We start from the raw sequence: 27,960 nt of genomic DNA on the forward strand, positions 1-27,960 counted from the left end.
CGTCCAAAAGATTTCACGGGTCAGGCCACAGTAAAGTTAGTACGCTTTAAACCAGAAATACATTGCAGGTTTTTGTCTTCCCTACATTCATAAAGGCTACTTGTTTATTTCTAAACAGCAGAACTGCTCTTTTCAACAATTTCCTCCTCCAGTGACTGGAGCTGCAGCACTGGAACCCATCATCATGAACCACTGTATAAAACTGCAAGAAAGCATGCACTGTGTAGAATTAGAGCGTTATCTGAAACGTGACTAGAAAAACAAGACCATCATTTTTCTGCTCCTTCGAGAGCGCATCTCGCCACACATGTTCTCCTCTCCACAGCCACAGGTGTCACTTGTTAAAAACGTGGTATTGTTAGTCCAGCTGTTCAGTTACTGGGGCAGAAGGAATGGGAAAGAACCAACTGGAACCAGCATTAAGCTCTTTCCAGAAGAGCAGCATGGCATACTCTTTCTGAAGATATAGCAATTTTGCTTGTTGACAAAAAAACCCCTCCACTAAAGCACCATTCAGAGCTCTGCTGTAAACCAGTACAGAAAACCAGTACAGAAAGTTCCCTTGAAATAAACCAGTAACATTTATGAAATACAGGAGATGACCAGCTTACCCAAACACTGCAAGTAAAACAGAGATGTTTTCCCATTTGTCAAATCAGATTCCAAACCAAGCAACTTCCCATCACTCAAACTTATGTTCTGGCTGAATTAGTTTGCCTAGAAACGCGATACTATTCCCACTTGCTTCCCTTTATTAAAAATGGCATTTAAAATATGATTCAAAAACAAACTAGCATGGACTAGAAAATACACAAACATTTGTAATTTATTCATGCTGCATGCAGACTAAGAACCAAACAGGCAGTATTATTCTCACCTTTACCTGCTCTATATGTCTTGGCTTGGTTCACCGGCATGGGCGTCATGGGAATAGGATACAAAGGCTGAAAGAGAAGGAGAAGTTGAAGTGATGATATTCCTTTTAAAAGTGAGTGTGTGTCTGGGTGGGGGCCTGTGGTGGTTTCCCTCAGTTCAGGGCCCCACTCAGTTTTGAGGTGTTTGACTCTGTTATGGGACATGGTTTAGTGAACTCTGCCTGATCTATGATATTTTCTTGGATCACTGGGATTAAGTGCATGTACAAACAACTAAGGCCACGTGGTTTGTGACAACCAGTCAAGCAAATGCTGCTACTGCTACCTCAAGCAGTACAACCTCAACCTTTCCAACAGTTAAGATCTGAAATCCTAGTAATCCCTAAAATGACCAGAAACTACTGGGACACAGCTGGAAGCCAAGGATGAAGAAACAATAGCTTAAAACTTAAAAGACTATGCTTGGAGGAAATCTGCACAGACTGATAAAAAATGGCAGTAAGAACTGCTGGTATTTACAAGTGTTTGAGACTACTAGAATATCTAGGTTGAGGGACCACTGGGGAAAGTCACTATTTACACAGCTAAAACTTAACAACAACGCAACTGTGCCCCTATTTACAAGGGTAATAGATTTCACTGTTTTAACTTAGGTCTCCTAAGTCTCCTCAACTCGCTGACAATCACCTGAAAAGCATTAACAAGTCTGCAGCATGTGCTGTGCTTTACCTGCACGCCTGGACTCACTGGAACCGGGTACATCATATTTGGTGCAAAACAAACAGGTTGAGTGTACACTGGGGTTGGCTGCTGATGACCCACCATGGAGGGGCTAGGTTGAGCTTGCGGACGAGGGGAGGTTGGTGTAGTAGAAGGTTTCGGCTATAAACAAAGAGTTCAACAACGCATACGGAAGATTAGCTTGATCATCCTTCAAGTAAAAGGTTTGTTTATAAAGATCTACTCAAAGGCAACGTTAAACAGTATCAAACAACTTACTTGAGCAAAAGATCGAGGGTTGAACTCTTTTGCATTAGGATTAAGTGTTGATTTTCTAACTTGCCTAAACATAAAGAACAGAAGATGATATTCAGCATTATTCTTTTACAGGCATATCTGCAGAACTGCCTAGCAATTAAAAATTTAGAGAGATGAAATACCTCATTTCCATCTGTGAGTCAGATTTCTGAGAACTCAAACAACACGTGGCATGCAAAAAGCCACTTACTGACAGTACTCTTACTATACTTATCCATAAAAGTTTTCCTACTGTTGATACTACAGCTCACATGAGCCAGGAAAACATTTAAATCAGCATTTAGATGTCAATTAGGCATCAAGAGGACCAGAGTTCTACATGCAGCTCTGCCACTGACTCATGAGATGACTTTCAGTAGTTACTTCGCCTGTTTTCTCTGTATAACAGAGCACTTACGTCAGTATAAACAATAAGATACCACACATTCAGAACAGCTTTTTCTACAAATGGTTAAACGCTAATAACAGATGTGCTTATTCTAAAAGGCATAATTACTCACTCAGAAGTATCTTTCTTCTCCTCTTTATCCTCTTTATCTTGTTTACTTCCAGGCCCAGATGTCTGTACACCTTGTGAAGTTACCTCAGGCCCTCGCTTTTGCTCAGAACTATTACTTATTGAAGGAGAAATACTTGGACTATTAGGTTTGCTACTGCCACCATTAGAGTTAGTATTACTGCCAGTTTCTATGATAGATTCTTTAGGGGTTGATTCAGTCTTTTCTTTAACTACATCTCTTGATTTTTCACCTTCTCGGGCTTTGTTTAGCAGCTGATCCACTGCATCTGAAGAGGAACTTGACTGTAACTGAAAAAAAACCCCAAAGAATATATTCAGTGAATTGATATACAGAATGAGGAAGAGACAACCTAACGCTATCACATTCACAGAGCAAAATACAGTCCCCACAGGCCTCAATCATCTGGAAATGACCTTTAAAAACATACATTTCCATTTCTACTGGAAAAGAAATCTATGAACATTGACCCATGTTTTAAGCCTATACTGTGAAAGAAGCTATTCAGTGACTCAAGTGACCTATATGTTGATTAGGAAGTGACAGGAAAGCTTAAGATGACCCTCTGGACTCATCCCCCTGTGTGATTTAACACTTGAAAAGCTAACCTGATTTAATAAACCATTATAACCAGGAAATAAGTAGTATGAATTCCTCAATTTTCCTCAGCAAAACCCTTTGTTTAACTTTGAAACAGCTCTTCCATATGGAGCATAAATGTGATAATTATTTGTACTTAATGATCAGTTTTCAAGTACTATTTTCAGTGTATAGTCAATAGGCACATTTACATGTATTAGGTAATTGTGTTAGCAAGAGTCAGCATTGATTTTATAATATCTAGCATGAATTCTTAGAGATACTTTCATAAATTAAACACAAGTAGGACCTGTTTTCCTGTTAACACATGCAATATATTCAATTCACTAAAATAATCTGGAATGCACATACAGAGAAACTTACCCTAAAGTCATTCTTAAATTTCTTTAAATCATCAATCTGTTTTCTATGTTCTGAAACAATTGGAGATACACCTGCCAAACAGAAGACCAACACTGTCCAAGCATTTCTAATGTAATTTTTGTATACAACCCTTACATTTCTAAATTTGCATAAAGGTAATTTTTATGTACCTAAAAATGAAATACAGTGATATTATTGTATCTGTCATTTGGTAAAATTTCATGAGCTATGTGTATAATAAGCACACAAAAATACTCTGTGAAACCATGGCATTACATAACTAACATATCTATAGTTCTAATGCATCACACCAAGACAGAAGCCCTGAGGTGCAGGGACTGCAGAACCCAGCTGAACACAAACAATCATCCAATAAATCTCTCAATACATAACATGCCAGTGTCTCAAGACGTAGCAATTAAAGGTGAAACGCTGATTAAGTTCAACAATGTGGAAGATTTTTTTTGAGAACTGAACGAGCAAGCTATGCTGCAGAGAAAGCCAAGTTTAAGGCATAATAGGAAGAAGTACAGTGATGAAAAACTATGTTGACCACGATGCTCAGAAGTATTGTGAACATAGCTCAGAGCGGAAACACTCACTCGGTCCAAAGAGAGCTAAAAAACAGCTTTGTGAACCAGGGGGAAAAAAAAAAAAAAAAAGGAAGAAAAAGAAAGAAGAAAGCAAGTAAAAAGAAATCACACCATCCACATGAGCATCTCTACATTTCGTGTTGATGGAATGAGTCAAGAACAACATTTAAAATTGTAGGCCTGCCACTTCACAACTGCATGATCAAATTTTCACTGTAGAACACCCAAAGCCAGAACACTTCCAAGTCTTCCATGAAATGCTAACTAAAGCAGTCAATACAGCAGGTTTAGTGCTTGGAATTCCTACGTTACTCAAGTATACAGAAAAGCTTTGGATACAAACCTTTGTTTTCAGGTTTAGGAAAACTAGGAGAAGTCTCACTTGGCTTTATATTCTCCTTGTTCCCAGCTGCAGAATTCTGCCTCTGGTCCTGAAGTCTAGTATCTTTAGCTAGGAAAGAAATTGCCAAAGTTATTCTCTTAGACACAGCTCAAACTGACCAGAGAGAGATGGCAAGACAGAAACAGAAGAGAAATTTAACCATGTTTAGCTTACAAAAGAAAAAACCTTAAGTTACACATTTTTTGCTATCCAGTTAGGGCCTGGAGGATTTATCCTCTCCCCTTCCACACCCTACTGTCTTTAAGACAAATGAAAAAGTTCCAAACACATCCCTCATCATACACAGAACCTTAACTAGGCTGAAAAAACTATAAAGTGAGCGAATTATTTTCCATAGTCCAAGCTCTTCATACAGAATACTACAAAGATCTGAGAGTTCTTAAGACGTTTGACTGTGCTCTTGATGGCTTTTTCCCCCCCACCCCCTTCCTTTCACTATGCTCAAAATATTATTTGAAATCAGTGGCTTATGTTTCTTTAAATTAGAAAACAGCCAGGAACTCAGTTTGAAAAAAAAAAAATCCGCAATTAAGTCAAACTTAAGCCCATACTCCTTAAACGGCAGAAGAAATTAAGCATACAGACTTATCCAAAAGCCTCTCTCCGACCTTAGTTTAAAACTAGCTTCATGGGAAAAGCAGAGAGGGCTACACAGTCAAATTAAACACATCAGAAGTTTTCCCATCATTTAGAAAGCAGCTTTGCTCTTGTACAGGTGTATTCGTTGTCAGGGAAAGGGAGCATTGGCAAGCTACTGAGCGTAACTTACCTTCGCTGGAAGGGGTAACTGCTCTGTTGGATGCAGGGCTGGCAGGTGTAGGAGAGGCAGCTGGAACAGGCATGGCCACAGACTCAGTGGGAATAGTACCAGGCTGAGGAGAAGGCAGAGCTGGTCCTGTGGGAGTGCTGCTCTGCCTTGGAGACCTAGGCCTGTGTGTTTTAGGGGATAATCTCGGAACTAGAAACAAACAGGAAAAAATAGTTATAGGCTAAGTTTCCTCATCTGCTCGGCAGTTTGCTTATTTTTAAAATGACTAAACACATGCTTTAAAATACTTAGTGGAACTTTATATAGTAATTGAAAACCTGTTTACCTTTCAGGTACATCTCCTAGTTCTTTACAACGCAGCATTTCAGATAAGTGGTGCGATTTTTTCTGCGGATTGTCCCCTAATACATATCACTGCCCTGTAGACCCACCACGAAACTGCAATACGCTCCCCAGCCCCCCAGCAGCACAGCTACAACAGCTCACATTAACACAGTTTCAGGTAGAACTGAAAAGATGGTCAAGGTCTCCATATACAAACAGATGTAAAACATTTTTTTAAAGGGCTGAAAAAACACATCCATTTTACAGCGTCCTCTTTTGGAGGTTTGCCAGCTGGAAAAAAACCAACATATCCTATTGAAAGAAGATTATTTGATGGGTATTTTTGCCCCTGTGTTAAAGCAGCAAGGAAAGTTGTATATTCTTTAAACGGTAAATTGTACCTCCTGCTTCCTGCTCATCCCACTGTGGCTAGTTAGTTGCTTTACGTCACATATTAACTTGTCAAATGAGCGAGGAGAGAGAGAGATTAAGTCGTTTAACAGTCCTACTTGCATGTTAATAATATATAAAGTGAAGGGTGGGGAGGGAAGATGAATCAGAGATAATGCCAGAACAGAAGAGTTTAAATCTTTTCCACAAGGCAACGTGTCTAAAGGGGGTCTAATTCATACCTTCTTTCTAAAAAAATCCATTCCCGCTACACTCCTCTACAATTCTAGCACTGCTAAAAGGTATCAGACTTCCAACTGTCACTCACTTGCCTTTCGATTCAAGAAAGCGCCCAGCTGCTGACAACTCACTAGAACACGGCCTCAACTGCAAAAGCTCAAGACTAGGGCCTGTGTCACAAAACTGAGCTTTAAATTTGAAGTCAAAAAGAAAAATATATATCTTAACTGATTCGGAAAAGACGCTGACTATATCTGCTACTACAGTACTTAGACAAACACAAAATGACCACTTAAAACCTGCATGATTTTAAAAAGAAAAAAAATATATCCAACTTGAGTATCATTTCATCTTCTCTTTTAACACCACTTTTCCTCTATCCAAACATCTGTAAACCACAACCCAGTTACACTGCCATTAACCAAATGCAGTGATGCAATGGAACATATATAACTTTTCGTGCCTCCTTCAATACTACCCTAAAAACTTCTTCTTTCAGCAACTTATTCCCACATTTTTCTCTCCTTTCTCTTCACACAGCACCTGACTTAACCTCTCTACAGTTAGAACGATATTGCACTTGGAGGACCGACTCACCAACTATTTTACTAAGCCAACTGGGAATATCCTTCTCCCACTTCATCTAAGCAAGCTAAGTTAGCAGACCGGTGTTTATTCAGAGCCTGAGTTGTCTAGAAACGCAGTGTTCTGCTTTGCATTCACACTCTAAAGTACCCCTGGCAAGCCATCTGCAATAAGCCAAGCTTTACCTACCCCCACTGACAACTGATGACCACGTCCCACCTGAAGGGCTGCCTCGTGCCACTGCAGTAGTAGATGCTTCCCCTGGTGCATTATGAGATACAAATTCTAAGCCACTTGAAATTGTACCCCTACCAGTAGAGACTCTGTGACCTCGAGGGTGCCGTTGTGCCTTAGGAGACATCCGTGGAGGCCCTGAGAAAAAGAAGACAACCCCACACAATAAGTACTTAACGTCCATCACTAAGAGTACCCAAACATACTATCTGTTTTTAAAACTGGATTTAATCTAACTCGCAATAATGCAGTAGAGTACAGTCAAGCAATTTACACTGACATCGACTAGAACCGGGGATCCACGAGACTAAAAAAGGCCAAGCCATTGGTCCAGCCAGACTACCAACACACTCATCACCTTGCTAGGACAGCTCAAGTTCATTGATATTTAGAAGCTTTATCAGAATTGAAACAGGTACGCAAGTCCTGGATTTAAAATATTGAAATCCAAGTATCCAATATTGCTTACTGCAAGACAAGCCAAAAAGGTTAGTGGCCCAGCTCCCTCTGGATAAGCACAGTTCCAGGCTATCAAACATTCTCCAGAAAAGAAAAAAAAATTTCCATCACTTTTTTCAGGTGGTCAGTGATACCAAACATTTATTTACAGAGTAGTCGCCACTGGCTGACCAATGCTCTTGGGGAATTTCAGCAGAGCATTCTGCACCGAGGCTAAATTGCCTGCAGCAGGTCACAATTCATTTACAAGTCAGCAAAATTACAACTAAACAAGTTATTGTTATCCCAAGGTTCAAGTCATGCATGTTTAACGCCAGAAGCTAAAGTCATAAGTGAATACAGGAATTCTGAACAGCTTATACAGCTGCCACAGAATAGTTATGCTCGAGTCTAAGCACCAATACAGTTTCTACATCTTAACAAACATTTTGTTTAGACCAGACTCAACTGTTATACTTCAAAAGGAAAAAAAACTGTATGAGCAAATCTGGCTGATTACAGTTTGGTTTTAATGTAGGTCAATAATAAAGAAAAGTTCAGATAATGGCTTTCTGGTTTCAGATAAAAGTTTTAAAATATCAAGTACCTCTTTCTGGTTACATAAATCATTACATGTCAGTCTCTATTTTAACCATGAACCTATAAGGAGACTTCGATCCAAATTATATACAGGCAAGTATTTTAAAGAATACACACTTTCCAGCAATCCTAGTAGCAGAAATTAAATGTTGCGGTAAGCAGCAGTTCACTGCATGCCTGACAAATCAATGGCAAGTGCTAAAAAATAACTGAATTTGCATGTGGATTCGCAGTATCTCACTACATTAAAAAAAGCTCACACTGATAAACTGACAGTAGCACACCATACAGACATGCCCACTACCATTCACTTTCTGGTTATGGACCATCTTGAGCATTTATCAGGCGAGCTGTAGAACGGTGTTACTGATTCAGTTAGTGGGACGACTGTTCTCTCTCCCGTGGCTCCAGTGGAGCCAGCTACGGCAGAGACTGCAAGTTTCCCCGTGAGTTTATTCTAACCAGTTTGCATTTTTTCCAGGCTTGCTAGATCGTGTTGTGCAGGCTAGTTTTTAAGTGCACTTAAATAAAAGAAGGATTTGAAAATGTGTTCCTTACTGTACCCTCAAGAGGACAAACAAATTTAGTTCAGATACTTCTGCATGCAGTTACCGAAGGACTCATGGGTTAACCTTTCTCTGCAGATTACTGACTTCTAGGGGGCTGACTTGTTCTTCTGCCTCAATGCAAACAGATCTAAAGTCTTCTACAGATTTGCCTTTGAAGCAGCTTATTCTATCCCCTTCCACAGTGCACTTCCCATAATATAGTAGTAGTATTATTACTGTCATTGTTTTTTTACAAAAGGTAATTCAATGAATTAGTTAAATTTCAAACTTCTTTTTGTGGATAAACTGTATTAAAAGAGTTGATATTTTATATAAATTTATATTCCTAAATATGCCCTCGAAAGTGATCAGGTCCTGCATGATGTTGTTGGTTAAGACACTGAGCAGCGTTTGCAAAGCTGAGTTTATTTCATACCAACTTGGGAAATGTCACAGCTTTATTTTGTTTTTTTGTAAAGTTCTTCAAATAAAAAGGTTAATAGAAATAGTCTGATAAACTAAAGTTAAACACAAATTATAGGTTAAGTAATGAAGAGGAAAAACAATTTTGTAATTAAACTCACAAAGGAGTTAAACAAAGACAAACAAAAACATGAACAAATCGTGGTATTGTACCTTCTGAAGACATGCGTTTAGGCATAGTAGAGACAGGAGCTGGAGAACCATGAGCAGAGGGGTGAGACGGGGGCCTGGAGGGCCGCGAGGGGGGCCTGGAGGGCGGCCGTGTAGGGGTGGCTGCCCGAGGTGGAAGAGAGTTGGGACCTGACTGGTAGCGAGAAGGTGGGCGAGAGGAAGGAGATGGGCAAGGCGATGGCCAGGGAACACCTGACAGAACAAATGATATGAAGGAAAGTATAAAAACTAAAGAAAAATTATGGGGAAAAAGGTCAACAGAAAAAAAAGTAAAATATGACAAAATGATTTTTCATGTTTAACCCTTTGGGGATAGATTAGTTTATTTCTGCAATCAATAAAATAGTCTCTGCAAGGTTCTTTCCTCCACTTGAGGTCAAATTTAACATCTGAATGTCACAAACTCCCCAAAGGGTTAATTAGGATCTACAAATACTACTAAGGAATAGACAGTAAAGTTTGATCTGTTAGCCTATCATATATATGTTCTACAGTATGCATCACTCTTGACAAGGTCCTTCAATAGCTACCAGCGGTTCTCAAACAGCGTTTCACATATAGTATTGACTATACAAACTGCTACTTTCAAACCAAATGATGAGCAATTATCAACTCTAGGAACTGTATCTTTACAAAAAACAGCGGTGTTCAGTGTCTGAATCCTGACATTTATGCCTTTATCAGTTATCTGAAGTATTAATGTAGTATTTGAATCTAGAATATAGGGTTTGGTTGTTTCCAAAACAAAGAAACTGAATTCACAAGCCATTCTGAATGTTTTAGGTATATGATGTTCATTCAGCAGAGTAATAGGATGACAGAAACCACAAATACTACAAATAAATTTCAAGGTTAGCACTGTTTGGGCAAGACTCAGCTGTATACATCCTTTATACAGCTGACTCTGTTCAAAAAGGAAGTCTCACTTACCTTTAGGTGTTTCTCAGACTTCCTCTCCAGATAGAGGCACTTGAGTATTATACGTTTTTCATTTATTCACAGCCATCTCATATAATAGCATTTTTAACTTACAAAAATAATGCCTCAAGGATAGGCTACTGCTGAAATCCATCTCAAAAAATGGGTGTCTGATTTATGAAACACCAATTCCTACAGTGCCTAGTGATGTCTGCTTATAAATATAACCCATGTGTATAGCAGAAAATACTCAAATAGCTATCTGGAGAGAAGGCTTTCGATTCCTTTCCCCCTAACACTTCTCTTAACGTTCCCAACAATTATTCTTTTTCCAAAGTCAGTCAGTTGCTTTGTTCTTTTTCATGGGAAACAGAATTGATCCATGCACCAGAAAGGAAGAGTGATGCTTCCTCGGCTGCCACCTCCCTTTCACTAGGTGTCAGCACTGCTACTCCTCCACACAGAGCTTAGCAGCAGTTCATACATAAAGCGATTTTTAAGCTTTAAAACCGCATACTGCACCATCATCTAAGACAAAGGTGTTTTGAGAAGAAAAACAAGTGACATTTCTGCTCTGCAAGGCTACGTACAGTGCAGACAAATCCATGTTCCGTAAGTTAAACCCGAATCAAACACAACCTCTGTGTTAAATGATGAATGCTAACCCAGCTTATGAAATACATATCCTACGACCACACCACATGCTGTTTCAACATAATTAGATAATTGACTGCAATTTTATAAAGGCACACTCGTTTAGACTTCAGATACTTGCCTCCGTTAACTACTCTTTGATCTCCTCCAGAGTTAGGGCTGAATTCTGAAGTATGGGATCCAGACCTCGATATTGGTGGGCCTGATCCAGACTGGCCCATCCTCGGTGAGTTTTGTCTTCCACTTCCCCAGGACATGACATCTCTGTTCCTCTGTCCAGGTGGAATGTATTTATTTTCTCTGAAACACAGCAAATTTCTATCAGTGTGAAGACAGAACTGAAAGACAATGAGAAGTACCTGATCCAAGTGCTCTGCTGATGTTTTCTATCTTTCTCAAGTAAAGCTAAAGGAAAATTCTAAATACTATCAGATGTTGACCTAACATTCACCTCATGAATTGGCTTTTGATACTGACCACACAGTCCACTTTCTATGAGCCCACAGACACTGCATGATTTAGTACTAATGCCTGAAATTCTCCATGACATACCGAAACCACTGCCCTTCCCTGTAATTTGGTATGAATTCACCAGTGACATATCAGAACAGGGAAGTCTGTTCCACTACAGAGATAATACAGGGCCAGGCAGAGGTGTGCAAGTTAGCATAAGTGCCAAAACCAGCACAGGATTGTTTACACAAGGTTCTTAACCCAATCGGCCCTGCTGAAAAAAAGCACAGACTCAGTGAGTAAATTGCTACTGTACCAAAATATGTACATCATTTAAATAAAAATACTATTCATAGTGTATGCAAGTACCTAGTGTTCACACCATGACCTTCACGTTCATTAGCATTTCTCTGAACAGCAGTATATTTTTCTTCTTCTGTTCTTTCATCATTTTCCAAGGCAACCCGAGCTTTGTATTGGGCACTTGATTCAATTTCCTCTGCTAATTGAGTTGCTCTGGCTTCCCGTTTTAAAAACTCTTCTGAATTATCTCTTTCTAATGGCACCCTAAAAGACAATGAAAAGGAAAAGAATCTCTCAACTGCATTCAAAAGCACAAAGGAGCTACAAAAATTACATAGCGTTAATTCTAACCAAGTCAGAGTAAGAAAATTTGCTTTTAAGGCAGTAAACGCTGTCTTTTTTCAGTACAAGTATGCCAATATTCCTGGCCTAGTTTGATATTACGTGCAAATTCAGTGTCTTTTACCTGGCTAGAAAGCTGAGGTCAGGCTGCAGAGCTTTTCCATGTGACTTGCAAAATCCCCAGTCCCTAAAGCTATGCAAAGGCTCCAACTTTTAACACAGTTGAGTACATTAGTAATAAAAAGCTTTAGTCTGTCTGTTGTTTAGATAGGAACCTACCATAAGAGACCAAATTTGAATTTCTTTAGCTATTTACACATTCCCAACAGACACAAGAATCCCCAGTCCTACTGAAATTAAAGAGTTACGTGCTTAATCCTTTGATAATTCCAGCCATAGAATTTCAGCTCTTCCTGTTATAAATAACTGCAGAAAAGATGAATGCAATACATTAGAGCACGGGACCAGAAACCCATGACTCATTTGCTGTGTCCTAGGACCTCGAAACCATTCATTCCGTGTATCTATATTAAGTAACAGCATACTGCAAAAAGCATATGTAGCTCCCTTAGGAAAGCCACCAAGGAGGAATTCAATACACGAGCAACGGAATACTGAAATACTAGAGATGGACATCATACCTGGCACGTCCTTCTGTCCACCCATGGCTTTGGTTTTTATCTACTCTGATTTTTGTTAAAGTATCAGGTTTTATAGAACAACTTTGCGCTTCATCCCTGATTTCAATTTTGAGTTCCAAAAGTTGTTTCGTCCAACCTTACTTTAGAATGAACTACATACAAATACAGGACACAGTTGAGGCTTGGACCATCTATGCTGGGCATTATATAATCACTACTGCACGTATTTTGAATAACATAAAAAAGAAGAACGAAGAAAGTAGGTGGAGATACAACCCAAGCATGAAACAATATATGCAAGATTACTCAAGTGTTGGTGGCAGAACTAGGAAAACAAGTGGCTTTGCCAAATTCCAAGCCAGCACTCAGCTACTGCATCACAAGTTTTTCCCCACACACACATTTTTGGCCAGTCATCTACTGGCCTTATCAACGGTAACTGCAAGAATGTTAAATAAAAACCTTACCCTTCAGCATAAAGCTTTGGCTTAAGTAAGATACACACAAACACAATGCATACAAACCTGAAGTCACGGGCCTCGCTTACCCTGTGTATTAAAATTGTACACACAAGAAGGGAGAACACCCAACACATCCTCATTTATTTAAAATGAAAAAAAAAAAAGAAGGGATGTATGCAGTAGCACTGATAGCAACCTAAACAAGCAAAAAAATGATTTTACATTTTCTAACAGGGAAAAGGCCATGAAAGATGAACCAAAGGGGATGAACAAGATGACAACTGTTCAGAACCTGGTGATGAGAGAAGCACGAACAGCAGGTGACCAACATACTAATGCAGTAGACTTGCACCTTCATGCAGTTTGATAAACTATACCTGCTAACGCTTAGCTCCAGGAAGAGAAAACAATCAAACAATAAATCCTTTACAATCCTTCGGTTGCACATATAAGCACTTCGCTACACTGCTGCTCATCACATACTTGGGAAAGCCAAGAAGAGAGTTTCTGAGTTTAGCAGACTGAGAAGCAAAGCAAGTTGCTTGACTAGGAAACAACAGAATTTGTCTGTGGCAAGTTAAAGCCACCTTCATGTTTTTAATCTGTTTCCATTAATATCCATAAAGCAGAAAGATGGAAGACTAAAGTTCAAAAGTACAAAAAGTACTTAGAGCAGTCAAGTATACGAAAGAACAGCTTCCCCAGGATTCAAATGTAAGCCGATTAAGACACTTTGATTATCACAACGTTACAGGTCTGTTTGAAACAAAATCATAAAAGTAAAATAGTCGAACCAGAGACCCGTAGACAAGTGCTCCGATTCTACACACAAAAAAATCAAAATGCTCACTGCAGTTCCTTGACATTCAAAAGTAAGTTTATGCTTTTGGGGTTAAAAGAGTGGGAAAACATTAAAAGACATTTCACAATGGCTGTTGAACATCTGCAATTGATTTGCTTTGCAGTTAACATTATGGCTGCAGACTATTGGGAACAGGTCCACGCTGCCAAAGTAGCCAGAGCAGGCTTTATGCTACTTCTATATTCAAGTTGTTACTATATTATAACTAAAACTTTAGTTTAGATTTGGACAAGTCTGCTAAACAAGTCATCTATCTGCAGCACACACACACCCCTCCCCTGCTTAAGTTATCAGCAACAGTTCAACATTCCGATATCTACCAGAACAATTGTCTTGGTAAAATCAGGATTTGGTCCAATTGTTCGTCTAGTTTAAACACAAACTGTATGTATAGCAGCTATGTAAAGACAGTTTCACAAATTCCTATTTTCCACCCTACTGATAAAAGGTTTTGTAAGAAATAAGCATTATTGCATGCCTAAATTCGGAAAAATGTTGCAATGGGAATGAACTGTGCCCATTTAAGGGAATATAGAATAATTACTACATCTAACTCTTCACAGAATGCTGGCAAGCTTTCTTAAGCACTATTCATTCATTACTTTTTCAGTTACTTGATTCCACAACTTCAGAAAGTATGTAAAATTATCTTCAGAATATAAAAAGTTTGTCAAACCAGGGAGAACATTAAATACAAATCTAGTAACAAAATGTTTTGGAACTTACGTATAAGAAGATAAACTGCTGTCATAAGTTGATACTACACCATAATTTTCTTCATTGTAACGAAACATGTCATTGGGATCCCATCCATTAGACTAGAAGAAAATGATGCTTGTTTTTCAAAATGACACTGGAAACACATTCCCTTAAAATTTAAGGGCTTGTTGGCAGAAGTTACAATTTTTGCCCCTTTTTCCTGGGCCTATGAATTCACTGTCCAGATAATAAAGTTAGTAAAGCCACAGTTTATTTCAGGGAACTTTGTTCACCAGATGCACAGATTTTACTTTCAAAAGCCAGTGTTTTTTTGTTTGTTGTGTGTATTCGACTTGTTTTTAAGAGGGTTTTTTTTTAAGTACCGTGCCCACTCCCTACTAGATTATTACTGGCTAGCAAGAAATACATACATGAACGCCTTTTCCAAACAGTGCAAATTGACACTTCTGCACATCAAAGTGCCCCTTGCTGTGGCAAGTGCTGAAACTTTTCAAATGCACTGCTAATGCAATTATCTGAGACACACACACCACAGGCAGAAGACCCCTGTTGATCTCTACGACTTCCCCATTTTAGTAAAATTTGTATTCCACCACTCAAGCACAATGATAAAGGTTTTGAATGTTTTAGAAAAGCATTGGCAGTATTAAGTATTCTAATAAATCTCAGCTGTACAGTATGTACACTAAAATTGACAGGATAACTATTCTACCCAGGCAGAGTTAATATGCTCCACAGTAACATGACTAGATTATCCTCTAATCAGCAATATTACCTTCTTCTTTAACATATTGCAGTCTGAATACCTTACTAAAAAGAGTGCACGGTTGAGTAAAAGCTGATTGCTATGATATATAAAGAAACATCATTTGAGACCATATTCTTCATCTAACGATGCATAATCTCCTGAGATTGTATTTGTGCTTATTAAGTCATGGGTCAAACTTCCATCAATTTCCTTCATCTTAGCTCAGAGACAGTTAAGCTAAGCACAATTTTGCTGTAATTTTCAAATGCAATGATAGTCAAACAGGAATGCTCTGATTAAACCTAAATCACTTCCGTGTATTGCTGAATATGGAGTCCTTAATAAAAGCTCCTCTTTCAGCCAGCCCATGAGTCAAACACATCCCTCACCACAGCAGCTGCCATTTGTCAATATTTGCCAAAAGTGGCATTTTAGATCCAGTTATTCTTATTCAAATTGTAAAAAAGTACCATGGCAGCTGCTAGCAAAGACTGAACATACACCCATGCAATGTAGGGCCAGCAATTTTAGTCAAAAGTTCATTATTAGAATAAAACTAAGGAATTGTTGCAACACATGTCCAGAAAAATAGCTTATTTTTTGCTGTCACAGATGATAAAAAAGCATTACTTACAACATCTGTCTCTAATGCCTCAAGCTCCTCAGTCGCAGTGGTCTCTCCTCCATCCCATGGTTCCAGATCCTTTTCCTTGTGTTCACCATTTACTTTAGCACTGATGGCTGAGTCAGTAAAAGCATCTACAACGGAGTGGGGAGGGATGAGGATGAAATCAATTTGGTTAAGTACAGGAAGACGTACACACTAGTTTATCTGAGGAACAACCAAACACAGCTGAATCGCAGGCCCGTTAAATATCATTCACCTTCTCTTGTAGCTGCCGTGTTCAATAGAACTACGTTAGAAAGGTGCCTGCTTCATACTTAGAGATTAGTCTGTGCTTCCATAGTTACTCTAACGTATCAAAGAATAGCAAGGATTACTTTTAGTTATTTCAAAATATTTTATACAAGCTACGTGTATTTTTGGGGGGGGGGAAAAAAAAACAAACAAAAAACCCACAACAAAAAAAGAAACTACCTGAGGATCCCCAATCCTCTAGGAAACCCAAGACTTGTATAATATACTTTTCCGAACAGCCCACACAACTGCACGCTAACATATGATGCAAATATCCAAAAAAGCATGACTGCAACCCAATCCCATTCCCTAAATGGGCAAAATACGAGTTTCCCTTCAAATATCAGAGTTGCTTTTATTTCCACAGCTCCTCAACGCCCCAGCATGCATGCACACACTTCTACTCCCTTTGCAGCATAACTCAATTATCCATTAGCTCGGTGCATCCGTTCGCTCTGACATGAACGGAGATGTCTTGTTTCCTGCAAGAGTTTTTTCAAGCAACAGCTAACCCAAATCACGCAGCAAGATTCAGAAGCCCTCTACCTCTTGATCTCAACGACGTATGAAAATCAATAGCAGACCCTTACTGCTTAGTTTTTATAAAAATTATAAAAACTTACATCAAAAAATAAAGATCATGAGTTTTTATTTTCACTTGTTCATCCTTCATTCAAGCCAGACTTAAGAAGGAATAATACTACAACATTAAAGTGCTGTAAAAAAAAAAAAATGTTCAAAGCCATTCAAGGAAGCCAAGCTTTTAGAGTTGTAAGCAACTAGATCTCAGAGCTGCCATACTTCAACAGAAGGAACTTTAAAAAATTAAAATAAGCTTGTTATAAGCTTATAAATAAATAAATAAATAAGCCTAAAATAAATAAGCCTTCAATCTAGAATTTCCTATTATCATTCTACTGATAAAATAAGGAGCAAACATTTCAGAACTTTATAAAAGATGAAATCAAACCACCAGCCAGTGCCAGATATGGAAGAATGTGGCTGAAATTAACTTTTGGCGAGATCCGAAATCTTACTGAGAAAAATGAACTTTAAAGCCATTACTAAAAAAAATCACAATATATGAAGTTGGCCACTGATTTTAAACAATCACTGGAGATTTTTTAGAGACTGTTGACGTTATTCCTGTTACGATTGTTATTACGCTGACATATTGTTCCTGTTTTACCCAATCTCACAGTGAAGTTCTGCGCATCTATTGGTACGATCTGTCGTAAAAGTTAACGGTGCTTAGTCTGTCTAGCAACATTCAGCGCTATCTCATGAAATGCTCGCTCAACTCATACACAAAGGAACTATGGGTAAGCAATTGAGCATTGTTAATAAGCTTACGTGAAACAAAATGTTACAGAAGATGTATGAAAAGTAAGAGTTTATTAGCTATATGTTCATTTCAAATCGAAAAGAATCAGTAAAATTAAGAAAAGAAAGCCAAATGAAAGACACCTAACGTGGCACACCACGGTTAGGGCTCACGTCAAATTGTAAAAAACCTGCATCAATCACCTGGCGAGATGTCACAGTCTGCCAACCCAAGCTGTGACAGCACCAACGCAGCTGGAGGTTAACACTTTCGAGTGAGATTATATTTTAGCTTGTCGCTAACTGCGATGCCTTGAGCAGGCAGGCTCTGGGATTACTTGTAACCTGTTCTGAAACAGTTATCGTTTCGTTGGACTACCTACGTGCTGATGCCAAATTTCAATCGTTGCATTTTCAGCCGTTCAGAATAGGTAAAAAATCAAGGGTGAGAATAGAAGGCATCAACTAACTGAAAGATACTCTAAATGATTCTGTGAAGTTACGCATGCATGTTTTATAGTGCCATAAATGTGCGAGCAAAGGTATTAAGTTTCTGTTATATATTATGGTAACAAAAGCATTATGAAAGGCAAGATGCAGAGACAGAGTGACTGCTAAAAAAGTTACCTGTTTCTGAAGGAACTACAACAGATATGGAGAGAGAAAAAATTGGAAGACATCAGATATAAATACAGGTGGATTTTTTCACATTATATGGCTGAATTCAGGCAAAGCTAAACTCTTTCAGTCCCTCTCACAGACAAATTCAAACTGATTATATTGCAAAGATCATTTCCACAGTAAAACCTCAGCAATGTTCCCACCTATTAACAGCCCCATGTATTTCCCCGTTTTGCTTCCAAAAAAAAAAACCAAACCCGCAAATAGCCTACAGATTTTCTAAGGTATACCAACTTGAAAGAAAACATCTCTCAGTCTTCTTGCACACAAACGGCCTTTAAAATATTCTCTAACAGAAGATATGTTTAAATGTCATCTGAAACTACGTAGTAACACAGCGCTACCTCAATCCCCAGTCAAGGAGTAACTAAAGAGCACATTTAACAGGGAGGCAGAAGACAGACACTTGTATTTGGAAATTCTGCGTTGCCCTTACGGATACCCCGTGGCTAATGCTGCCAGAACCCCGACAGACCAGTGCCGTTTCTGTGCTGACCATCATCAGATCAGTGTTTCATGTCCGATTCCCTCAGACTGGACATTGTACACCACGTGCATGTTGGAGGCTGCTTATGTCACTTAGGAAACTGCGAAATTTGCTTCTACATGACTCCACTGGGAGTAGGGAGAGCTCTTCTCCGATAGGGTTAGATCAGTATGAGTTAGGGAGGACCAATGGAGGTAATCTTCTGTATTTTAGAAGAGCGTTTCCTTAATTTCTATTAAATTACTTCAGACAAACTCCAGACACAACTGTGCCATTTTGGATGCTGTGAATAAAATACTAGCTTAACAAGACTCATCTACTCAACCCACTAATTTTCTTATTTAAAAAGCCACATAAACATTCAGCAGAGTACTGTTAAAAATTCTAAGGATACAGACGAACTGGGGGAAAACCAAAACCCAAGTCAAAACAAAAACTCCACTATCTAATGTATGCTGCAGATCTGAGTAAGACATGTAGAGTCAGTGCTGTTTCCCAGCAGAATCCAGTATACCAAGGGGCACAGGAAGCTTCACTGCTCTTCATTTCTCTCTCACTTTAGAATTAAAGTCACAAGTGAGACTGCAACATCACTTTAACCTCTACAACTCAAAGAAAATCCAGAGTTAGGAGAAATTCAAGCTACAAAGGCAGACTTCTAGTCAGACAATATGGTCTCATGAGCATCCAGGCAAAGTTTAAATGTAGCAGAACGGTACCTCAAGGCACAGATCACTATTTTCCTGGAACAAACAGCTAGGCAGGCACAAGGGACACCAAGATTAAAAATGCAGCAAGTCAAACCAGACTTACTAAAATTAATGAGCAACAAAATTGAGAACATATGTAAAAAAAAAAAAAAATTCTACAAATAATTGTTTCCAAAAGAAAAATACTGCTTTTAAGGTTATTAGTCAAGTAGAAGCTAAAACATAAACTACTGATACAAGTGTCAACTGGCAGAGTAAAATCAGACAAGATACTGATTGCTCAGGCTCAGCCCCCCCCCCTTATCTGGTGCCTTGTATCTCTGAGCTGTTGAATGAGCAATTCACATGACAGCTTGACATGGCCAAATTTTTAATCAATCCCTTTTCTACATGGTAAAACTCAAGTTAAAGATCAAATGAAAACTGGTCAAACAAAGAGCTCGAGCTGTAACACTCAATTAGCCCCCACTGCCTCTGTACTTGCTTAATGTGACATCTCTGAAGTAAAGAAGTGTGATATCAAAGACCTTGCTGCTTGTTTTAAAGCCTGCTAACCAGGAAAAAAAAAATAAAATCCCACAGACAATTCTATGCAACAGAAATTCACATTAAGCAAAGGCAAATTAAATATACACCTTCTGAGAAAAAACTCAGCTTGGGCAAATTCTTCAAGCATGTGCTATTAAATGAGTTTGAGAAAAAAAAACTGCCAGAACAGAGCAGTTGAACTAATTTCAGCGTTCAACATGCTTGTTTTCACAAACACATTTTGCGCTACTAATGGTGAAGAGCACAAACACGCAATTAAAGCGCAGCTCTGCAGTTCAAACGCCGTTAAACCAGCTGGCATTCTTGTGCCAAAGGTGTTTGTGCCGCACGCTGCAAGCTTTGATCAAGTTTAGCGTGGCCCAAAGTAAACTGAGGTTTCATCTCTCCCAAGGTTTCAACGGTAAACTCTCACTGTTTTGTAACTACTTACTACTGATTTGAAACATTAAAACCAGTTACCACCAGCTTTGCAGAGCCAAGGTTTCCTTCCTTTGTTCGTAATATGCCTACTGCCATTCCCCTTGCAACACTTTCTCTGGAAGGATGCCACTCGCAGTGCTAATTCAAGGAAAAACTGAAATAGCCAATTCTCTTCTGCCTTTTTTTCACTGGATTTGTAATATTTTTCTCAGACTGCAGTTAACGGTGCCAAAAAAACAATACAAACATTGTAGGAGCCTTTTACTTTAACAGTAGTTAGGATGGTGAATTGTCTTTAGAAGAGAAGCCAAGAAGGCGACTCTGAAGCCTTACTCCAATTTGAATCCGTATGCAAATCAGCACTGCAGACTGATCACTGTTTAGGACAACAGGAACCACTCCTAGGAGCTCGTTCTGTAGAACACAGGAGATATTTCAATCATGCAGCCCAGGTAATGTCGCAACTACGAGATCCAGGCACTTCACCTCCGCCTCGAAGGTGAAGCGGAAAGACGTTACATGCTAAGGCACAGCCAAGGATTTCAACTTGCACATCAGAGCCCATTTTCAGCAGTCGATTGCCACTGCCACATGCAGAAGAGGGTGCCTGTCCCTCTTTAAATGCAGAATAGTCTGAAAAGGGGATGATGGATATAATACAGCTTCACCTGAGCTTTCCAATGCATGTTTCATTCATCAGCCTGCCTGCACTGCAGAAAGCCCTAATTCCACAGCCAGACCCCCTCAGGTGACTCCTTTCCATTCCTTCTGCAGCCTAACAGGAATCTACACCAGCACCAAGCTCTACACAGGTTGACAGAGTTGCAAATAAGAGCCCAGGAAGTACGGACAGATTTATTTTTTAAACATAAACCGTTAGAACGTCCCTATCTACACAGACCTACTATTTTTTCTTCCAACCCTTGCCAACTTCTACAATCTGGGCAGGCACCGTATTTTCTCCACTGGTGTGTCTAAAGGTGCAATGTCACGCTTGGCACAAGCAAATCTAAGACTGCTGCTTCCAAACAGGGTGGTTTCACCCACCCCAAGCCTCTACTGTCGTTACCTCCCTTGCACTCGGCTACTGGTGGAGCTGCAGGACGAATTATCAGCTCGCTGCCCCAAAGCTGCACAAGCATGATAGCCATGAAAGGTGCCTGGCAGAGTGTTGCAGATGGTTCTTTCACACACAACTGTATTTTCCACTCTTCTGAAAAGAGAATCCATCCTGTTCCCTTTCTCCCCACCTGCTGCTCTTTTGCAGTGTTCTTCCAGTCTCTTGTCTGACCCGGTCAGACAGGCAGACAACGCAGCTAACATCTTTGCTATTCATGTCTGAGGGCAAGTGAGAAGATCAAGACCCACAGTCAGGAGCACCCTTTGTCCACACTCCTCCAGCTAGGCAGAGAAGCAAATCCCAGAATAAAAATCCACAGAACTCCAGATACTTACACTGAACCAGGAAACTGGGATACACTAAAATTTCTGAAACAGAAAATTCTTTCTTCTTTAGAAATTAAGTTTACTTCAAGGCCTCCTCAAAAGTCTAGTAGATTCCTAAGGGGTAGAAGAAACTACATACAGAGACCCCAGCAAACTCTACTCCAGGTAAGCCTCTCCTATGGCAACAGAGTGCTTCTGAAGTGCCTTTTTGTTTGACTACATTTTTAGAGAAGTGAGAGCAAGCTGCCTTTCCAACCATGTTCAAATTGCCTAGTAACTTGTTCTGTGAAAGCCAAGAAACATTGAGGGCTAGGCAATTTAAAAATATTTGTTCCTGGCTACATGCAACACTGTGAAACTTCTCTGGGCACCAGAGAGTAACCATTCCCAACACAAAGGTGGCAAGGAGCACCATCTCCTCACCTACGAGTTCAGGCTCAGCTTTTACTGTGAATCACACCGGCTTATCTGACTCAGTACCATGAAGAGTTGGGTTTATTTATAAGAACTAAAGGCCAGCAGTTCCTGCATGCATGTTCATACGCTTCCATTCTTTTGAATCTTCACATTTAATTCCCAAGAAGCAGAAAGCCCTTTATTGCTCTAATTTGCAGGTGTGATCAGAGACTGACAGACTTTCAAATGTCATTTCAAGATAATACATTTCTGAGACAAAATGGAAAGCAGATGAATTTACCCACGAGTTACTGAGTTTTGCAGCCTTCCAGTTTATGCTGCTTCAAGTTTCTATCGCTTTTATTTCAGCTCTCCTCTCCAGACAGGAGATTTAGATTCAGACATTCCACCTAATAAAGCAAACTGAGCGACTGTTCAACGTGAAGCAGTCATTTTCTTCTAGAAAACTTCCATTGAGTAATTATTCCTAGAAGTAGTAGTATATTCTTCATTCCGCCTGCTCAAAATCTATAAAGATTGAGTAACAGAGAGCCCAGTTTGCATTTACATTAAAGTGATGTTCATAGCAGACCCATTATAAACCAGCCCTCGTGTAATTTAAATTCAAAGTCCCATCCAGAACCTGGAACTTATCTGCATTTCAATGCTACATTTGCTCTGACATTATGCATCTTCTTCTGGGAAAAGCAAATTCCTTGAAACAACAAGCCTCTCGTTCTTCAGCTTTAAATCAGGCAAGAACATATGCATGTACAAACACAAGGTGAAAAGAGAGAGATCTCATTAAATGAGATCCTTAGAAAAAATGTGTAGGGACTGGTGGACTCCTACATGCGAATAAAGCATGAGTGTTACAACAACCACTTAGCTCCCAGTGACAGTTGTTGATCAACCTGAAAACGTACACATCTGCAAGTTCACTCCATGGCACAGAAAGCCGTGTATTTGCTTTCATTCCTTAGCCCAGCAAATCAACACAGAAGCAAAAAACCCCTTTGAGATTTGCTGGCCCCCCCCGCCCCCCTAAATCTGCAAAAGAACTAGAGCTATCTGACTTACGTCAGAACTCTGGGTTCCAACAAATTTAGCTTCTTGGAGGTCAGATTTAAAAGTAAGAAGGTTGCCTAACTGCTCGTGAAATTGTTTAATTCTGACAGTTTCAAGCCATTTCCTCAAGACTTTAAGACCCCGCTTGCCTGCCACTAGGTTCTTTTGTGTTTTGGAGAGCCTCACCTACAGATCTATGAGTAGTAAAGCAAAAATTAAAAACACAGTGGATTTTCTACGAATTGTTAGCTCCATTTACAGTAGTATTTTAAGAGTATTTATATGAATGCATGTTTAGAGACAAAAGTTACTTAACTAAATATAGACTTACATATACATAAAGTCTGAACAATTATCTTTTTATAAAGAATCTGTATACTCATGGATTCTCATATAACTTTTAACAGACTAATTTAGAATGACATTTACTAAAAAAACCCCAACCAACCTTCCACAAAATCTGTAAAATGTTTTGTAACACCATTAAGAATTTGCTTTCCAGACACCTAAAACAGTGCACCCTCACAAAGGTTCTTCAATTTATTTTTTTTAATTTTGATAAATTTCTGATTTCAGGAGGTGCTGAGAGCCTGCTCTTTCCATTGACTTTAATGGGATATTTGGATGTTCCACACTCATTAAGAATTAAGAGTCTAAACACGAACATTAGTTCTTGGATCCTAAAGAATCTACTTTGAAAATCTTGACTTATGATCTAAGATACAGACAACTTAAAAAACAAGTATACCTCTTCTCGCATAATTGGTATCCATATCCTTAAAATGCACCATAACAAAATCTGAAGACTTGAACAAGATACTCTCTAGTATGTCTTCACGTTTTGGCCCCAAACTGGATTCTGCAGTTTTCCGATGAGCAGCATCAAGCACTAAATCACACTATTAGAGACATAAAAAGAATACACTAACTTAATGCACAATAAGCTTCTCAATAACTTCTCGTATTTGCAAAAAACATTTACAATAGTTTAGAAAAATGAAGCTGCTCGTGCAAACCTAGACATGAATAGTCAAAATAATTCAAAGTAAATATTCAAATTTTAATCAGACATCGATTATTCAGCATTAGGATCTTTTAAAATAGGGAAGAGTCAAAATGAAAAAAAATTACCTTAGGACTGTAGGTTTTAAAAACTCCTTCATATATACCACCATTTTTCACCTGTACTTCACATTTGGATCCCTAGAATGCAAGAAAAATGACAATACAGCTTTCTACCAGCCTGACAAATGACATTTGAGTGATTTTCTCAAAGCTCTGGTTTTTTACATAAGTACAATGTGTAAAAATACAGCTGGTTTTAGTCAAATCTATTCAATTAACATTTGCCCGTTTATAAATACGCCACTGTGTTCTGCAGATGCAAACAGCTGGGTGTATACCAACATTTGCTCTAAAGGGATTTAAAGATACTCCCAGAAACGTATTTGGTACTCACAGAACTCTTTGACCAGTTATGCACACAAGTACGTTTTCAGGCAAAAACAAAATCTGTGTGTATGTTTGGGTAGAAATAGGGGTGAAGGCTTGTCCTGGACTCAAAGCAGATGTGGGACAAGTCTGCCTTACTTAATTTTGGCATGTCAGGACTTCCCTCAAAATCTAGGGAGAAAGGCACACAGACTCATATTTATCCATAATGTCTGTAAAGACAGAAAATTCAAAAGATGACCAGTGCACCTAACAGATTTGCTATACTCCTGCAAATTGTATTTGATTCTTTCCAAAAATACAGAATAGCTATTACTGTGATTCTTTAAAGTTCCACCTTGGCAAAAGATGTCTACAGTTAGAGTTTAATATTCACTCCATTATATTACAATGAGTGGACTAGTTAACAATTCTGTCACTATAGAAACTGTTTACTCTCCTTCCAAATATGAAGACTTACAACAACTGATGTAAGTATGTGAACCATTCTCATGTTTGCATAGATGCCATCGAAGGAAATCTGAAAAATAAGAAAAGACATCATGAATACGTGACTTGCAACAATTCAAAAAGCCAGCGTGCCAAAGATAATGCAGGCTTTCAGCAGTACATACTAGTTCCTAGAAACAGTGGTCCAAAACCTTGGTTGATATCCACAGAACTTGGGTCACACAAGATTTCCAGAGGACGCTTTCCCCTCTCTCTGATCATTACAGATCTGAACACCCCTCCAAATGAGAGAGATGTCAGAGTGCCCTAATGCCACTCAGTAAGGAAATCCTCTTGCTGGTTGGGTGAAGCTCATATGCACAGACTCCTGACTGAAAAAGCCCTGCTAATATCCCTCTCTGGTTTCGGAGCCATCATCAGGATAAGGTGTTTCAACTGCTGTAGAATTAAAACAGTGCTTTCAGGGCCTGCTGATCTACATTTTTTCATCTAACAGACCTGATTACAGGCATTAGCAGAAGCTAAAGTCATCAAATGGTGGAACACCGAAGAGTTACGAAATCCATCATAAAATTAGTCAAAAGTAATTCACTGCAGCATCAAAATCTGTGATTCCTAGGAGAGATGCCAGAAGAGCCAACCAAGTATCACCCAGGTTGCTAGATGACACGCTCGCCCAAGCATCCACGAAGTGGTGAGGATGTCTGTGTTTTGTTGCAACATCCGGTATCTCTCTGTCAACCTCATGCTTGTGAAACAAAGAGATGCTGAAAAACGCAAGGACCTCACCATATTTTGAGCTTTTTAACTGACAACTACACTGTCAGCTACTTAATCCGCTTACTCCTGCATGTTAGCCACCTTCCCGGTCTGAATAGAAATGTTTAAGGATGCTCCTAGGGTCAACACTCGCTATGGAGGATGTAAAGACTAACACCTTTATGGTATTTAGTGTTTGCCTGTGACTTTTTTTCACCACTCTTCCTCAAAGCTTCTTTATTTTTACTGAAGTCTTGATATCCTCAATAAACATTTGCGTAAGTAAACTGTAGACCTTTTAAACCTTCCTACTTCTGTTCCATTCCCCAAAATTAGTCACCCTTGAAAACCAGGCCAGTAACAAATCAGCAAATATTTGATGACTGCAGTTCAAAGATCCAGTCTTTAAATCCAGATTCACATCTTTAGCTTTGATAAAATTGTGTTCCACAAGTCAAGCCACACCTACACTTCAATATATAGCCTCGACAATAACTAAAGCTAAACATTCAGGTTACTGATAATACTATTTACAGTCATTTACAGTAAAGCTAAACAATTACTATTTTATAGTAAAGCTAAACAGAATTGTTATTTTTAACTAAATGCTGTCTCAGTGTCATCTGTCTAAAGGAGAAACCAACGTTATAATCTTCGGATAGAAACTAATTCAAAACCACTGCCTGAAGTTAAATGTTATCCGTATCTACAACTATCATTGCAAGAAAATGCAGAAGATTTATATTAGCGTAGTCAAAAGTTTAAGTAAGCCCCCGCCTTCACCCTCCCAGGAGACTTAAATGATTGCAAGACGCTACACCTTTAGAGGAGCGTATCTTGGTCTAAAATATTCATCACGGTATCCAAAGGAAAAAAATGAGTGAATGCTCCAGTATCTGCTATTCTTACGTTCGTACTTGGGTTCAGTGTACGTAAGTTGATTCCTCATATCTAGAAGTGGTACAGTGAGGAAAAAAATGTGTACTTACTGTAGGCTGAGGCGGTCCTTTGCCACTGCTGCGACCTCTGAAATTGAATACATACAGGGGTTACGGTTAAAAGTACTGCTGAAACTGGTGCATTTCTTAACTAGTAAGAATTCAAAAACCCGTCTTAATTTAGTGTTGTGAATGGGACCAGAGAAAAACAGCACTCCCCTAGAGCAGAACTTGACACCTACAGGGGCCACAGCTTTTATCCTCCAAACTACTTGCCTACGAGCAAGTTAACATCAGTATGGAGGCAAGAGGGTTACCTACAATAAATTAAAGGACAAAATTAAGACAATACTAAGCTTACGGCATTACAAAAATCCAAAAATATTATCTCTTACGCAGAATCCTGCAACTAAAGCAAATTCCAAAACTTACTGGCACACAAAATCAAACCCCACTTTTAATCCCTGCTTAGCACCGGGTCCCTTCTTTAAGACTAGAGGCTCAGCACATCATCACTGTCGTCTGATTAAGGGCCACCCAAAGAGCTGACCCATGCTCAAGCTGCAGAGGAGCCCCGAGCGCAGGGCCCTACACAGAGGTTGCTTACAACCACTGTCACAACCCAGCAAGTGGAACTAATTAAATCCCTCCATCCCCACAAAAACACTAACTACTTCTAAGGCGACTCTGTCAATGTGTAGCACTCGGGACACTTCAAAAAGCTTTTAAATGACCGAGCTGTAACACTCTGTGCCCTCTCAGACATTTGAGTCCCCACAGCATCCCTGCAGCTACCAAGTCCACAATGGCCACAGCTCTTCAATGCTACTGGTGTGCCTTATTCCAAAGTTAATTCCTTGTATCAAGAAGTCCTAGTTTCAAATATTTCTCATAGCGATTTAGATTTGTATCACGGTGACTTCAGGAGCGCACACTGTAACAAGAGGCAAAATGAAGTCTTCTATTAAAAAAAATTATTATTTTTTAAAAATAGACTCACCTTACAGATGCGCAACCATTTAATTAGAGACCTGAATAATCATGTCTACATTTCAGAATACCCAAACAACATTGAAATCTAAATCCAA

At 39.1% G+C, this 27,960-nt stretch overlaps 1 protein-coding gene across 12 annotated transcripts in view; it reads right to left on the minus strand.

Annotated features, from left to right (window-relative positions):
* The window catches only part of ATXN2 (ataxin 2), a 45,029-nt gene extending 18,023 nt beyond the window's left edge, over window positions 1-27,006 (minus strand). For 2 of the 12 annotated variants that reach the window (XM_026859468.1, XM_026859467.1), the window contains exons 1-17: window positions 26,924-27,006; window positions 25,186-25,245; window positions 24,405-24,476; window positions 24,022-24,172; window positions 15,909-16,033; window positions 14,533-14,624; window positions 11,567-11,764; window positions 10,866-11,044; window positions 9,155-9,364; window positions 6,888-7,070; window positions 5,160-5,348; window positions 4,331-4,438; window positions 3,395-3,465; window positions 2,414-2,721; window positions 1,875-1,938; window positions 1,605-1,757; window positions 878-944 (exon numbers count right to left, since the gene is read on the minus strand). In XM_026859468.1, coding sequence (XP_026715269.1) covers window positions 878-944; window positions 1,605-1,757; window positions 1,875-1,938; window positions 2,414-2,721; window positions 3,395-3,465; window positions 4,331-4,438; window positions 5,160-5,348; window positions 6,888-7,070; window positions 9,155-9,364; window positions 10,866-11,044; window positions 11,567-11,764; window positions 14,533-14,624; window positions 15,909-16,033; window positions 24,022-24,172; window positions 24,405-24,476; window positions 25,186-25,218 — 2,203 coding nt within the window. In that variant the 5' untranslated portion in view covers window positions 25,219-25,245; window positions 26,924-27,006. The remainder of the gene's footprint in view (window positions 1-877; window positions 945-1,604; window positions 1,758-1,874; window positions 1,939-2,413; window positions 2,722-3,394; window positions 3,466-4,330; window positions 4,439-5,159; window positions 5,349-6,887; window positions 7,071-9,154; window positions 9,365-10,865; window positions 11,045-11,566; window positions 11,765-14,532; window positions 14,625-15,908; window positions 16,034-24,021; window positions 24,173-24,404; window positions 24,477-25,185; window positions 25,246-26,923) is intronic. The other 10 variants (XM_026859472.1, XM_026859471.1, XM_026859474.1 and 7 more) reach the window with 9 other exon arrangements.
* Between the last annotated feature and the right edge of the window lie 954 nt (window positions 27,007-27,960).

Source organism: Athene cunicularia (genome assembly GCF_003259725.1).
Source record: "Athene cunicularia isolate RWA chromosome 15 unlocalized genomic scaffold, athCun1 chr15_part1, whole genome shotgun sequence".
Lineage (NCBI taxonomy): Eukaryota > Metazoa > Chordata > Aves > Strigiformes > Strigidae > Athene > Athene cunicularia.